Source organism: Parus major, chromosome 1, assembly GCF_001522545.3.
Source record: "Parus major isolate Abel chromosome 1, Parus_major1.1, whole genome shotgun sequence".
NCBI classification, from domain to species: domain Eukaryota; kingdom Metazoa; phylum Chordata; class Aves; order Passeriformes; family Paridae; genus Parus; species Parus major.
Window position 1 is genome coordinate 113552621 of NC_031768.1, and position 13586 is coordinate 113566206.

General features: G+C 47.5%; 1 protein-coding gene across 1 annotated transcript in view; it reads left to right on the forward strand.

Moving 5' to 3' along the window:
• Nucleotides 1-13586, forward strand: part of GRIK1 (glutamate ionotropic receptor kainate type subunit 1) — a 54045-nt gene that overhangs the window by 39507 nt on the left and 952 nt on the right. The window contains exons 13-14 of the mRNA XM_019008772.1: nt 2379-2604; nt 6708-6958. Of these exons, the coding sequence (XP_018864317.1) occupies nt 2379-2604; nt 6708-6958 (477 nt within the window). The remainder of the gene's footprint in view (nt 1-2378; nt 2605-6707; nt 6959-13586) is intronic.

The following is a 13586-nucleotide window of genomic DNA, read 5'->3' on the forward strand; positions in this document are numbered from 1 at the left end:
GGAGGAAGCTGGGGCAGCAGGAGGGAATTGGGGCAGCAGGAGGAAGCTGGGGCAGCAGGAGGAAGCTGGGGCAGCAGGAGGGAATTGGGGCAGCAGGAGGAAGCTGGGGCAGCAGGAGGAAGCTGGGGCAGCAGGAAGGAGCTGGGGCAGCAGAGTTGCAGCGCCTCTGCCGTGCCATTCCGGACTGTGGCTCTGTTCTGGGAGCTGTCCTCCCCGGGAGTGCTGAAGTGCTGGGAACAGGGACAGGCAAAGGAGGGATGAGCACCACGGGCTGCAGCAGCAGTGAGAACACCCTGAGGGAGTGAGGCACAGGGCTGGGTGTCCTGGGAAGGACATTACCTCGAGGGCTTTCCCTGCTGCAAGATGTGATTTGTCAAATCAAATAGTACTAAAGCCAAGGAATGCCGAGGGGAAGAGATTTTTTTCAGACCAACATTTTTCAAAGCAAACCACGACGTGCTGGGCATTCCTCGCTGTGGAGGGGACAGGAACAAGGGAGTGGCATGTAGGACATGAGGGACAAAGCCCAGACCCCTCTGGTTTCCAGGACTGTATGGGACACACGTGGAAAGAAAGGATTTCTGGAGGCATCAGGCACAGAAAAACACAAAGTAAAGAGCTTTGATTTAGGATTTTGTGCTCAAAGCAGCAGCAGGAAGCCCCTGGAAGATGCGATTACACAGTGTAACTGCTGGATGGGATGGAGATCAGGAAGCACATTAGAAAAGCAAGGTACTCCCACTGCTTTTCTGAAAGCTCCATTTCCATTTATTCAGGCTGGCATCTCTGGTAGGTAGTGGTGTCTATAATGCACGTGCTAACAGTTGTGATTGCCCATTGGTTCAGAATGCTTAGCACTGGTGTGCTTGCTGCAATAGTTCCCCCAGGAAAACATTATTCTAAAGACAAAATATTTTTCAAGGAAGTCACTTTTCTGCTGTGACTTTTAGCCAGATGGGGGAGGGAATGAAAACAAAAGCAATTGGAATTATTTGGGGGGTGGGAATGGAGTTCTGACTTTGAAAGGAACCTCAGAATTGGCCTCTTCCCTGTGTAGAGATGCCAGATCTGGCCAGAGCAGATGAAAATACCCCAAAAAACAGGGCCTGGGCAGCTCAGGATGGTTAAGCCTTGTAAGAGGGCAAGCCAGCAGCACCCCAGGCAGCACTGTCCAGCTGTGGGAATGGCCAAATCTGGGAGAAGTCCAGCTGAAGGCAAGATGTTTCCCATCCACAAGCAGTGACACATTTCTTTCTCCAGCCTGCTGCCCTGCTCTGTTTCCAGCATATCCATAAATCTTCCACTGCTTTCTTGCCCCTCCATCATAACAGATCTTAGTCCTGTGTTGCAGCTTATGTCAGCTCCTGCCTTCTAAAGTGCAGATGTGTTTCCACCAAAATTAATGAAAATTCAGAGGCCAAAACTTGGCACAGGGTCCATTCTGAAAAAAAAATGGGAGCTGGCAAGTTGAGAAGCCAAGATCTTTCTTACAAACTCTTCTGAATAAGGAATACATCCTTCCACTAAATTCACCATCAGATTCAGTCTAGTGCATAAACATAGCATCAATTTCAAAAATATTCCCAACTGAGCTATAAAAATGTTTTTTTACTTGAGAAAAGACACTTAACCACCTTCAGGGTTTAGTGGTATCCTGTGGCTCACCAAACTGAGGTGGAATTCAGGTGACATTCACAGATATTGAATTTACAGGCATATTAACATTTAAAATTCGAAGAACCAGAAAATCAACTTCTCCCAGGAATCCCCCCAAAGCTGTTGTTTAAAACTGAGCCTGGAATCAGCTGAGATGGCTGTAAGCCAGAGACAGGGCTTGAGGGACTGAGGAGACACTACCCTTAACCCCTGTGGCAAAAGGATCGCATCCTTAAGCCTGACTGCAATGGGAAGCACAAAGCAGGAGTTTATTTGGTGTGTTATCCCTGAAGTCTGTGACCTCCAGGCAAGTGATAGGAACACAACAGGTGCAGATGGATGCTCTGCTCATCACCAGGCTCTGGGAGCAGTGGTGTGCCCCCACGGGTGTCTGAGGGCAGCTGTGTTCCAGGGCAGCAGTGTCCAGCTGCTGCAGTCCACGTGTGCTCCAATCCGTGGAACAGCATGGGCCCAGAGGGCTTCAGAGCACTTCACAGCCAGGCCAGTAATGAAGTTCCTGGCACTGCAGAGAAAGTGGGAAACAACAAGAGATTCCCCAGCACGAAGTCCAGTAAGAGGGAAATGCTATGGGAAGGAAAAGCCTGCCACCGATTCCGTCACTCCAGATGTGATTCTGGCACTGAGGCTGGGGAGGCTGGGGAACATTTGGCAAGTGCAGTTCGGGTGCTGGTGTGATTCTGTGCCTCCTTTTCCCCCCACAGAAATCCAAAATCTCCACGTACGAGAAGATGTGGGCGTTCATGAGCAGCAGGCAGCAGACGGCGCTGGTGAAGAACAACGACGAGGGCATCCAGCGCGTGCTCACCACCGACTATGCCCTGCTCATGGAGTCCACCAGCATCGAGTATGTGACCCAGAGGAACTGCAACCTCACCCAGATCGGGGGGCTCATCGACTCCAAGGGCTATGGCGTGGGCACCCCCATTGGTAAGAAGAGGCTGTGGGGGGAGCACAGCCACAGTGTCCCCTGTGCAAACGGTTCAGTCCGTCCTGGGATCGCAGGACAAGTGACAATGGATTCACACTGAAAAAACAGGGTTAGGTGGGATATTGGGAATTAATTCCTCCCTGGGAGGGTGGGCAGGCCCTGGCACAGAGTGCCCAGAGAAGCTGTGGCTGCTCCTGGATCCCTGAAAGTGTCCAAGGCTGGGTTGGACAGGGCTTGGAGCAACCTGGAACAGTGGAAGGTGTCCCTGCCCACCTGACTGGAAGGGCTTTAGGGTCCCTTCCCACCCAAACCTTTCTGGGATTCTGCATGTACCCCAAAGGAAACTGCTTACTCAAAACACTGAAATCCCTGATGCAGAACCTTGCAGTTGATCCTCACTGTTCTTCGGTGTTGCTCTGAGGTCATGAAATAAATCAGAAATTCCTCCACTTTAATGCAGAGCTTTAAGACTCCCAATTTCTCTGAAGTCTCTCTGGCAGACGTTTTTTTTAGCACATCCAGCACCCTTTCTAAGATCTTCTAGAGCATTAAAACTTGTGTCAGATTTTTGTGCTGTGCACTTGCAAACAATTGGCACTGGGGAGCCAGGATTTGTCCTGTGTTCATAGAATTATGGAACCACAGAAGGGTTTGGGTTGGAAAGAATCTCAAAGCCCACCCAGTGCCTCTCCCTGCCTTGGGCAGGGACACCTCCCACTATCCCAGGTTGCTCCAAGCCCTGTCCAGCTGGGGATTGGTTCATCCATTGCTTGACAGAGCAGATATAAATAAGGGAGAAACACCTCTGCACTTGGAACTGCCATTCTGTGTGTGCTGAGCACCACAGACAGATTGTCACAGACATGACATCCCAAGTATATTTTTCCACTGGCTGCATGAGAACAGCCTTGGCACCCTGAGGAAAGTGATACAGAAGCTAAAATCCCCAAGAATGACAAACTCATGGCAAGAGTTTCCTTGCAGTTATAAAGCTGCCACACTTTAAACCAAGAACAATGAAGGAATAATTGGAACAGATGGCAATCCTCAGAGACAGTGCAGCCATTGGAAATGCAGCTCTGAAATATATTTATGTTTCTTGTATGAGAAGTGCACCTTTATTTTTTTTTGTGAAGAAAAACCTGCAAAATTCAGGGGAATAGATATCCCCAAGCACTGTGGAATAATCCAGCACCATCAAGCACCTCATAAACAACTGATTTCATAAACAAGTTAAACCCGCCACTATTCAGAGGGACCCCCAAGGCTCTGTTATTTCTCTCAGAGCATTCAAGAGTATTGATTGCAGAGGCTTTATGGAAAATTAAAAAACAAACAAACAAACAAAAAAGGCTTCTCTATGACCCTTAACACCAGATCTTCAGCAAGGATTAAGTGGCCTGCAGGGGAATGTAAAACCACAGGGCCTGTCACTCCAAAATTTCCAGTGGGAGAGCTGGACTGTATGGCTCTCAAAGAAACAGGGAATTCCTGAATCCAGGAAATGTATTATTTTATCAGAGCATCTTCTGCAAGTAAAATGCAGCAGTTACAGGCATCAGGAGGGATTTCCCCTTGGAAAGGGTGGCCAGGCACTGGCAGGGGCTTTCCAGGGAGATGTGGAGTCCCCATCCCTGGAGATGTCCACAAAAGGCCTGGGCATGGCACTCAGTGCTCTGGGCTGGGGACAAGGTGGGACAGCTGGAACTCGGTGCTCTCAGTTCTTTCCCACCCTCAATGATTCTGGCATTCTGTGATGTGTCAGGGCAGGTTTCACTCCTGCCAGTGCTGATGCAGGTAATTCTAACACTAAAGCTCTTCCCAGTTTTTGAGACACTGCTAAGAAAGTAGATAAATGCATTTCTTGGCCTAAGAGGTTTGTTAATAGCTCAGAGGCCATAAGTAATGTGCTGAATATTTGAAGAAGTGTGGAGATGGATTTGTGGGTGGTGTTAGAGCTCACCAATAAACCACTACCAATGCAGCTCTCCAGGCTCTCTTGACAGACTCTAAAAGTCCATGTAGAAATATGGAGGTGCCTGTTACCCTCCAGATGAATTGTGGTAATCCTGATTGCAACATAAACACTACAAGAGAGAATGAACAACCCCACAAATCTGTGTTGTGACTGGCTGCTCCACTTTACCTCCCAGCTGTGTTCTTCCAGACAGGGGAAATGAATGAGTCCTGCAGCCTCACCCATTGCAGGGTACAAGCCTCTCCTAAGGCACAAACAATTCTGCTCTCTCTTCTGCCAGGCATTGCTGTTTTCAGGGGTAATAATTCACTCCTCTGTGCAAAGCCAGTTTTTGGAGGTGTTTCCGGCCTGTTTTCTGTACTGTTATTTTTGGTCTTTAACAGCAAGCACACAAATCATCCATTCTTACAGCAGGCACGTTTTCCTCCCAGAGCTGGCTGCCTCCAGCAGTGCTGGTCTCTGGCTTCCCAGATGGATTTGGGATAGTCTGACACATGTTTTCTGGCAGCTGTGGTCACAGCATGGCCCAGTGCTGGCACTGCTCTGCCCCAGCAGCAGCTGAGTGTTGGCACAACAAATGAGGAACTGCAATGTTCTTCACGCTGGTTCTCCTCAGACAGGGCTGGGGAATGAAGGAATGAAGGAAATGGAGAGGGGGATGTCAATCTATGGGACAAGTATTTTTAACAATGTCCTGCACAGCAAAATAAGGAGGAAAACTGAGGCTGTGAGGCCAAATTTCCAGGGCTATTTCGATGCATAAGGACTCCAGAATAGTGCCTCAGTGAGATTTTTCTGACATGATCCCTGCAATTCTGGCACACAATCTGCCTTAAAGCTTGGTTTGCCTTGATGGAGTTGAGTTTGCAACACCTTTAATGTGCAGCAAAATGTGACTTTGGTGAAATAGCAGTTGAAGGAAGTCTGAGAATCAGAGAAAGGCCTGGACTGGGAGGGACCTTAAAGCCCATTCAGTGCCACCCCTGCCATGATCAGGCACACCTTCCACTATCCCAGGTTGCTCCAAGCCCCAGTGTCCAGCCTGGCCTTGGGCACTGCCAGGGATCCAGGGGCAGCCACAGCTGCTCTGGGTACCCTGTGCCAGGGCCTCACCACCCTCCAGGGAAGAACTTCTTTCCATTATCCCACCTAATGCTGCCCTCTGGCAGTGGGGAGCCATTCCCTGTGTCCTGTCCCTCCATGTCTTATGCTACTAAAGAAGGGGAAAAGGTGGGCAGGAGTAGCTGCAGGGCTTTCAGCTCTGCATTTCAGAGACTCGGTGTTTCCAGCTGTAGGGAGTCCACCATGGCAAGATTTGGGAGCACACGTGTGCCTTTGGAGCCAAACAGCATCTCACAGAATCACAGAACCACTCCTGAAAGCCCCCCACCCCTTGCTATCACAAAATCCTGATCCCACAAAGCAAAGCCTCTCTCACAAACACAGGCTACAGGATTTTGGAAAATGGAGAAGCTGAGCAGAGTGTGTGAGAGCAAATCTAAGCAGACTGAGCAACCCAGTGTGACCCCACTCCTCACCAGATACTGCCCAGGACCATAAAGCTGAAGAGCCTGCACACACATCATTTAGCAAATGGTGGCCCACAAACCAAAAGCATGAAATTGTTGCTATTTTCAACTTGCGGGGCTGCTATTGTTGCAAATCACAATAAAAAGGACTTGTCCACACGGTGTTCTTACAAGCTGTAGCTAGCTGAGGAGGAGCTGTGGGTGTGCAGGTGTAAATGAGAAGAGAAGGTGTCTGAGTGACTGTGGCCTCCTCTGAGGCAGCCCCTCATTTGCAGGCAGCAGGAAAAACCAACAGATGCTGAAGTGAATAGAAGGGATGCAAAGTGGAAATTCTCAGAGTGCTCACAGCAATATTCAAATATGATGTGAAGGAATGCCTTAGCAAGAAAATCCACTGCCAAAGCTTAAATAAACCTCACTAGGGAACCCTAACATTATCATGAATTCTCAAATAACTGCACCAGTGGAGCCTTCTGCTTCCCAGTCCCCAGGGCAGACACCAACAGAGATTCCCCTTTCCAGCTGGAATAATCCCTCCTGTAATAAGGGAGGTTTCTGCCTGCCAGCACTGCCAGGCCTCTCTGTCCCCTCGCAGGGTCCCCGTACAGGGACAAGATCACCATCGCCATCCTGCAGCTGCAGGAGGAGGGCAAGCTGCACATGATGAAGGAGAAGTGGTGGAGAGGCAACGGCTGCCCCGAGGAGGACAGCAAGGAAGCCAGTGCCCTCGGGGTGGAGAACATCGGGGGCATCTTCATCGTGCTGGCGGCGGGGCTGGTGCTGTCCGTGTTCGTGGCCATCGGAGAATTCATCTACAAATCGCGCAAGAACAGCGACATCGAGCAGGTGAGCGAGGGGCCGGGCTGAGCTCGGAGCACGGGCACATTGCCTCCTTGCTGGAGTGTGCATTTCCTGCTGCTGAACTCTCACCAGGCCTTCCTGGCTCTAATGACAATTCATTTATTAATGAGAACAGGGAAGTGCCTCACCCACGGCCCAATTAGTGCTGCTTAGCAGGGCAGTGCTGAACAAGGGCAATTAATTTCTCAAAACAGTTTCTGCTTGAACTTCAGGACTTCCAGCATAAATTACATTGGAAAGGAATAAAACACAACTGGGCTGTCGGTTTTTTTATCTGCCATTAACACAAGCCGCTTGAGTAACACAGGAAAGCACATCCAAATCCCAGGAGCCATTTTCCTCTTGTTCTAGAAAGTGTCTTTATTCAGAGCCAGGGGTTTACAAGCTGTGCTGAAGAATGCACTTCAAAGCAGGGAGGTCTACTGAGAGGTGATGGATGCTGCTGTAAAGTAAGATTTTGGAGCCAAAGAAATTCTGCTTATAGTTCCACTGAAGTGTAATGAGCAGTTTAAAAGGGCAGAGGGAAAACAAAGGAAATGCTGTGGTTAAATCATGTGGTGAGCTTTAGAGCGGTTTGTGAGAAGGGATCAATCCTTAAAATCGAGTGTAAACACCCTTTTAGAGAACCACTAGCCCTGTGAAAGAGGCAGGGCTGAGCAGGAGCTTGGAGAGCGTTCCCAAGCTGTCAGTCAGCCCCTTCTGCCCCTGGGCATTTTGTCCTGGCTCTGTCCTGGACCCTGCCGTGGCTCTGCTTGGCTCCTCTCCAGCAGGACTTTCCAAAGGGACAAGGGGACCCCACTCTGCAGGACCAGGGGGTGACCCTGAACCCCCAGAGGTTCCCATTTCCTCACTCCAGGCTCCCAGCCATGAGGCACCCACTTCAAAATGGGTTAAGTTCCCTTCACACTTTGAGGTGGGAAAGGCTGGAGCTTTTCCATGGGGAAAAATCCCCTCCCCATGCAAGGCTGGTGACATAAATGCCAGGAGTGGCTGTTGAGGCAAAGACCCTCCCCGAGGGCTGCGGGGACGAGAGGGAGAAGAAGGGAACATTTTGAACTCGCTCTCAGATTGCACTGAAAGCAGTGTTGCTGTCCACAAAAAACAGATGCAGCTCACGGAGCAATCCCAGGGTATGTCAGTCAAAGGGTCCCTGGTTTGTGATAAGGCAGAGATAAAGGATTAATGTATTTGCACATATTGCAGCTTTCTAATTATAGTACTTTAGCCTGTTTTAGCACAAAATGCATAAAAAATGTATTGGTATCTTTGTTTTGTTCGCATCTCAGGAGATCGTTTATTCAAATACGTTTTGGAGAACAGTTGCAGCTAATTAAAATATTTAGTATAATTAAAATGTTTAGTTTAAGGGCTAACACGGTGCAGAATATGCTGGAAACTTTGCAGGAGTCTGTGCAAGGCAGCGCCTCCCTGAAGCCTCCCTAAAGCAGACGTAAAGCATTAGGCAAGGGCTGTTAATTTACTGAGCAATAGGTGAATAACAGAATCCGGGGCTGCACACACGTGTGCACACCCCCCATTTCTGCACCTGCGCTGCTGCTGCACAGCAGTGTTGCTTAATCATTAGAATCATTAAGTGAGTTAATGTGGCACATCCAGCTTCTCCTTCAGAAGTAATTTCACAGAGAGCACGATACCAGTGATTCCAGTGTTTCTCTCTGGTTTCTCTGGGATTGTTTTCTCTTTTCCCTGGTGAGGTAAGCAGCTTAGATGGGAAATGCTGTGCAAGGGTGTGTTATCACTAAGCCAATCCAAACCATTGTTGAATACAATCTGTGATTTTTCTGTTTTCATACGTGGAGTCTCTTTTGATTTAAATGGCTTTTGTATCATTCTCACGCTTGTTTTTTTTTCAGTTTTGCTTCGTTCATTTATTTACTTTTCTCCATTTCTCTTCTCTTGCATGCAAGGCCTTTTGTTTCTTTTACGGACTGCAGTGTAAGCAACCCCACCCGTCCAACTCCACCTCTGGCACCACCTTATCCACGGAGTTAGACTGTGGCAAGTTAATCCGGGAGGAGCGAGGGATCCGAGCGCAGCCCTCGATCCACACGGTGTAGTCAGGAAAGGACCAAGGTGTGTGTGGGGAGAGCATCACGCCCAGGCAGGGCTCTGCACTGCCGAGGGTTAACGCAGGGCACAAGCTGATCTAAATTGCCAAAGCCCTGAAATCCCAGCGCTTGAAATGTGTGTCACGGGAAATAATTACACCCCCAGCAGGGAGTTCAGCAGAGCGTGGTAGCCTTTCAGAATTTAGTCCCCCGTGTGTAATTGTCACCTTGTCATTTCCTGGGGTAATTCACCTGCTTCAGGTAAGAAAAATAATTTACCTCCTTTTCATCTCCTCCTCAAGCTGAGCTGAACAGTGGCAGCCTCGTTACTGAAAGCAAAGAGGAACATTGAGCTTGGTCTCTGAATTCAGGAACCTCCCAAACACCCTGCAGAGCTCCATTAACTTCCTGAACCCCTGTTACAAGCAGCCTGAGATGTTGAGCTGGCATCTCTTATTCCCTGTGTCAATATTTAATGAATTTTAATTCCTCCATTTAAAATTCATTTCTCAAAGCCTGCAAGTAACCATCATAGCACAAAATCAGACCCATCACTTAAATTTTATGCCATGTAACCATTAAGGACAAATTCAACAGGAGCACCCTCAGGCAACAGACCATTAATAGAGCAGCTCCATTGTCTTGTTTGAGCAATTCACAGCATTCATTTGTGGCAGAGAAAACTCCTTTGTGGGAAAATCGGGCATCAGTTTAAGCCCTGGCATGGCTTTGCATATTGAACCCTGGTGGGATGTTTTGTGTAGGAGGCTGGCGCTGGATGTGTTAGGACAGCATTTGGATTTCCTCCAGCCCTCAGCAAGTCAGGGACTGACAGAGCAGGGGACAATGGACTGGATGTGGTTTTGCCACCAAAAACCATATGTCAGCAATCTGAGATGCACAAGGTGCACAGAAACACCAGCTCAAGGGATGTCATTAACTGTGGCAAACCCCAGCATTCCCCAAACCCTTTACCTGTATTCCACTGTATCCCAGATTCCCATCAGTCTCCCATCTCCCTCCCCTCACCCCTATTTTATGTTTTCCTGCCCAGTGGAGCTCCTCAGACAGATTACTGCTCTGTTTTCCTGGGGCCATTTCTGCCCCTTCTGCAGTCAGGGGCCTTGCTGGAGTGGATGTGGAGTGCTCCCATGGAATGAGTTCTGTGTTCCTGGCTCCTGAGAGCAAACAGTGCTCCATGATTTCCTCTCAGCCCTGTTCCAGGGTTGATCCTGCTGGCAGCAGGCTGGAGTGGTTTGGGACGGAGCTGTGCTGCTCACAGCTCGGCTGTACCAATTCTCCTCCGCTCACCCGAGGGTGGGAGTTTATGTCGCACTCCAGATGCTGGAAGAAATTATCTTGCTCAGAATGGTCTCTTAACTTGTTTGAATGGGGCCTTGAAAGCTGTTGCTCTCCATAAAATGCTCCTTTTTGCCAGCAAAGACCTGGATTAGGTCCTCTGAATACCTGATTTAAGAAAACACTTTTTACTTTCAGCTTTCCAGTAGAAGAGACTTAAAACTAATTAAATTCAGCTCGTCTCAAGTCTCAGAGGAGAGGGAAGATGCCTAATGTGTTTATCTCCATCGTTGCTCCATGCAAGAGATCCTCTGGGTTGCAGCTTGGACCGGTTTTGTAATTGTTCCTTAGATTGGTGCTGGATCCAGAGAGCTGCTGTCACTTGCTGGGTAAACATTTCTGCAGCTGTCAGCCCCTCAGCCCCACTGGCAGCAACAGCCATGGTTCCCTGGATTTAGCTGTCCCACGGGCTGGGAGCAATTCCCTGGAGGAATTGCAAAGCAGCTCCCGCTATCCCTGACAGAGCCTCATCCCTAGCTACAAAAAGAGTTATCAAAAGCTATCACTGGAGTTCAGGTGATGTGGGAGATCAGCAAGCAGCTTTACTGATTTTTCTTGTGAACAGAGCACACAGGAACAGTTACTGTAAGTGGGGGAAAGTTAAATTAATCCCTGGATTACTGTCACACTGTTTTGACAGTCACTGCTCAATAGACTCTGTCAGGTTAAAGGAGTTAATTTGGGGATCTCCTCATGCCATCAGTGACAGAATATTCACACTGTGCCCCAGCAGCAGTTTGCTCACTGAAATAAACTATTTTGGATATTTTTCCTTCTGTGCAAAAACAAATCAATTTTATTTCAGCACCAGACACAGGCCAGTGTCCCAGCTATGGGTGTAGGAGAAAAATCCTGACTTCTGCACTCCCTCCTCTGTCCCTGAGCTACTCAGGAGTTCTTCCAGAATTAAATCTGCCCCACATTGATAACAATCAAATCTCATTTGATTTTCACAGTTCTCAGCACTTCAACAGCACACTGGGTTTGGGGTGGATTCTTTATTGTTATTTGTTTGGTTTTGCAAGGTATTAGTAAAATGCCTTGTCCTCAGTGGCAGCCCAGCAGCAGAAGCAATAGATTAATAAATCCTGACTACAACCCTTTTTTTTTTAATTGTTTCTACTTAATTTTATGTTCCTTATTTCTTTTTTTAAATTCTGAATCTGTAATTCTTCTAAACCTTAGCACAGACCCCTGCATGGGAGTGTAAGGAAGGATTTGGGAGCTTCATAACTAAGCTTTAGCAGCTGCTGTAATGACCAAGGGGCACAGAGAAAGAGTCCCACATCACACAGAATGCAGAACCTATTGTGTTTTTAAAGGATGACATTTCCTTTTACATGCCATGGCCTGCAGCATTTTGACACTGGCAGAATGAGAAAGTTAAGCTGGCTGAAAGAAAAATGTTAAATTCATTATTAAGTTGTAAAAGGGATTGATCTGTGCCCACTCTGCTCTTGTTCTGGACAGACCTCAGCGGTGGACAGACCAGCATGCAAAAAAAGGGGGTTTAAAGCGACCCTTTCAGTCTGGCCACCAGAACATGGGACAAAAGAACAGTATATTGCCCTTTTAAATCGAATTTTAATGTCAGCATCCCCTTCTTGAAGGCTGCTTGGCAGGTGCTGCTCAGAGGGCTTGGGCTCATAGGTCTCGGGCTTCCCCATGGGGTGTGTTCCTTGTCCATGGCTTTCCTATAAACCCCACAACATTCTGGCTGAGGCTGTACTTGCTGTGCACCACCTTTCTTAAGAATAACTTGAAGTCTTCCTGATAACAACTGTTTTAAAGTTCAAAGCAGTTGGAAGTGGAGCCAATGGGCACTCCACAGATCAGGTATTAAAAACCTCCCAGCAATATGTTCTGTAGATGCAAAATGAACTTCATGGGGCTGTTTTGTGGAGATGAATGTGAAAGGCCTTGTGGTTATTGCACAGTCTGAGTAATAGGAATCCTTTTGGAAATTTGCCTATTAACAAGGCATAAAATGCACTCTTTCACCTGCAGAAATCATCCCTGTCTGCACTCTGCAGAGAGTAATGGCTGGGATTAAATACAGCACATTAGGAGGTCAGTGAGAAACACAGGGAAAGAAAATAAAAATAAGACTGATCAATCCTGCAAAGTGTTAATAGGGTCCTGTCCCTATTTACCACGGAGTTCTGGATTCACTTGGTAATCCAGGTTTTAAAAACTCAGTGAAAGCTGAGACCACAGGGAGCAATAATCCAGGCCAAGTCAGCCCCTCAGAGCATTTGGGTTCATTAGTTTGGGAATCACTGGTGCTGCTCTCCAGAAAAGCTCAGAGCAATACAGAAAGGGTTTTGGGAGGATACCTGCTCCTCCTGCTGCTTTCAAGGGGAAAGTGCTCACTGCAGAATCACTCAAACTCTTTATTCAGCTTGGTGAAGGTAAAGGGCTTAAAGCTTTGTTTCCCCCTGCCACCATCACTTGATTTTATATATAAATAATCTATTCATGTATATTTGCACAGAACAATTACTGTGGGTTGGGTTGTTATTTTTTTTTTTTGCAAAACCAGATACTTCCAGTTAAAGGCTACTTGTGTTTCTTTGTGTTATATGTAATTATTCCAGCTGTGGATTTTAAAAGATGTTTCCACTTACCCCAAAGTCTTTGTTAATGTTGTGATGGTGGGAAGAATGAAGATCTCTTCTTTCTTTCCAAGCCATTCAGCTCTCTTATTCTTGTGGTAATTATCTCCTTTCTTCATCACACAATATTAGAAAAGATTCTTTCCAAAGAAAAGGAGAAGATTGAGAGCTGTGCTATATTTGAGAAATGTCTGTTCAGTCCATGAGGGGAAAATAACCAAACCACAAAGAAATCTTAAAAAAACCATTCTTTGTTTTTTCCAGCATGCTCATGGTTTTTTGTGACTAAGGCATATGGTGTTTAAAACAGGATCTTTTCTCTTGTGAGGTCAGGGGCAAATGACAAAGGGGAAAATTGGTGATGCAAAGCCACCAAAACGTCGTAAAGGTGCCTGTGGGGAATTTCAGAAATGTTCATGGTTTTAGTTGAGCCAAAGTTAAATGAAAGTCAGTGGGAGCTGGCTGGGGACTTGTATCCAGGGATTTATTCCCACCTGGATCTTCTGAGGAGCTCCCTGAGCCCTGTGAGGGCCAGGCCAAGCTTTGGCCTCTCCTGAGGAGCTCCCTGAG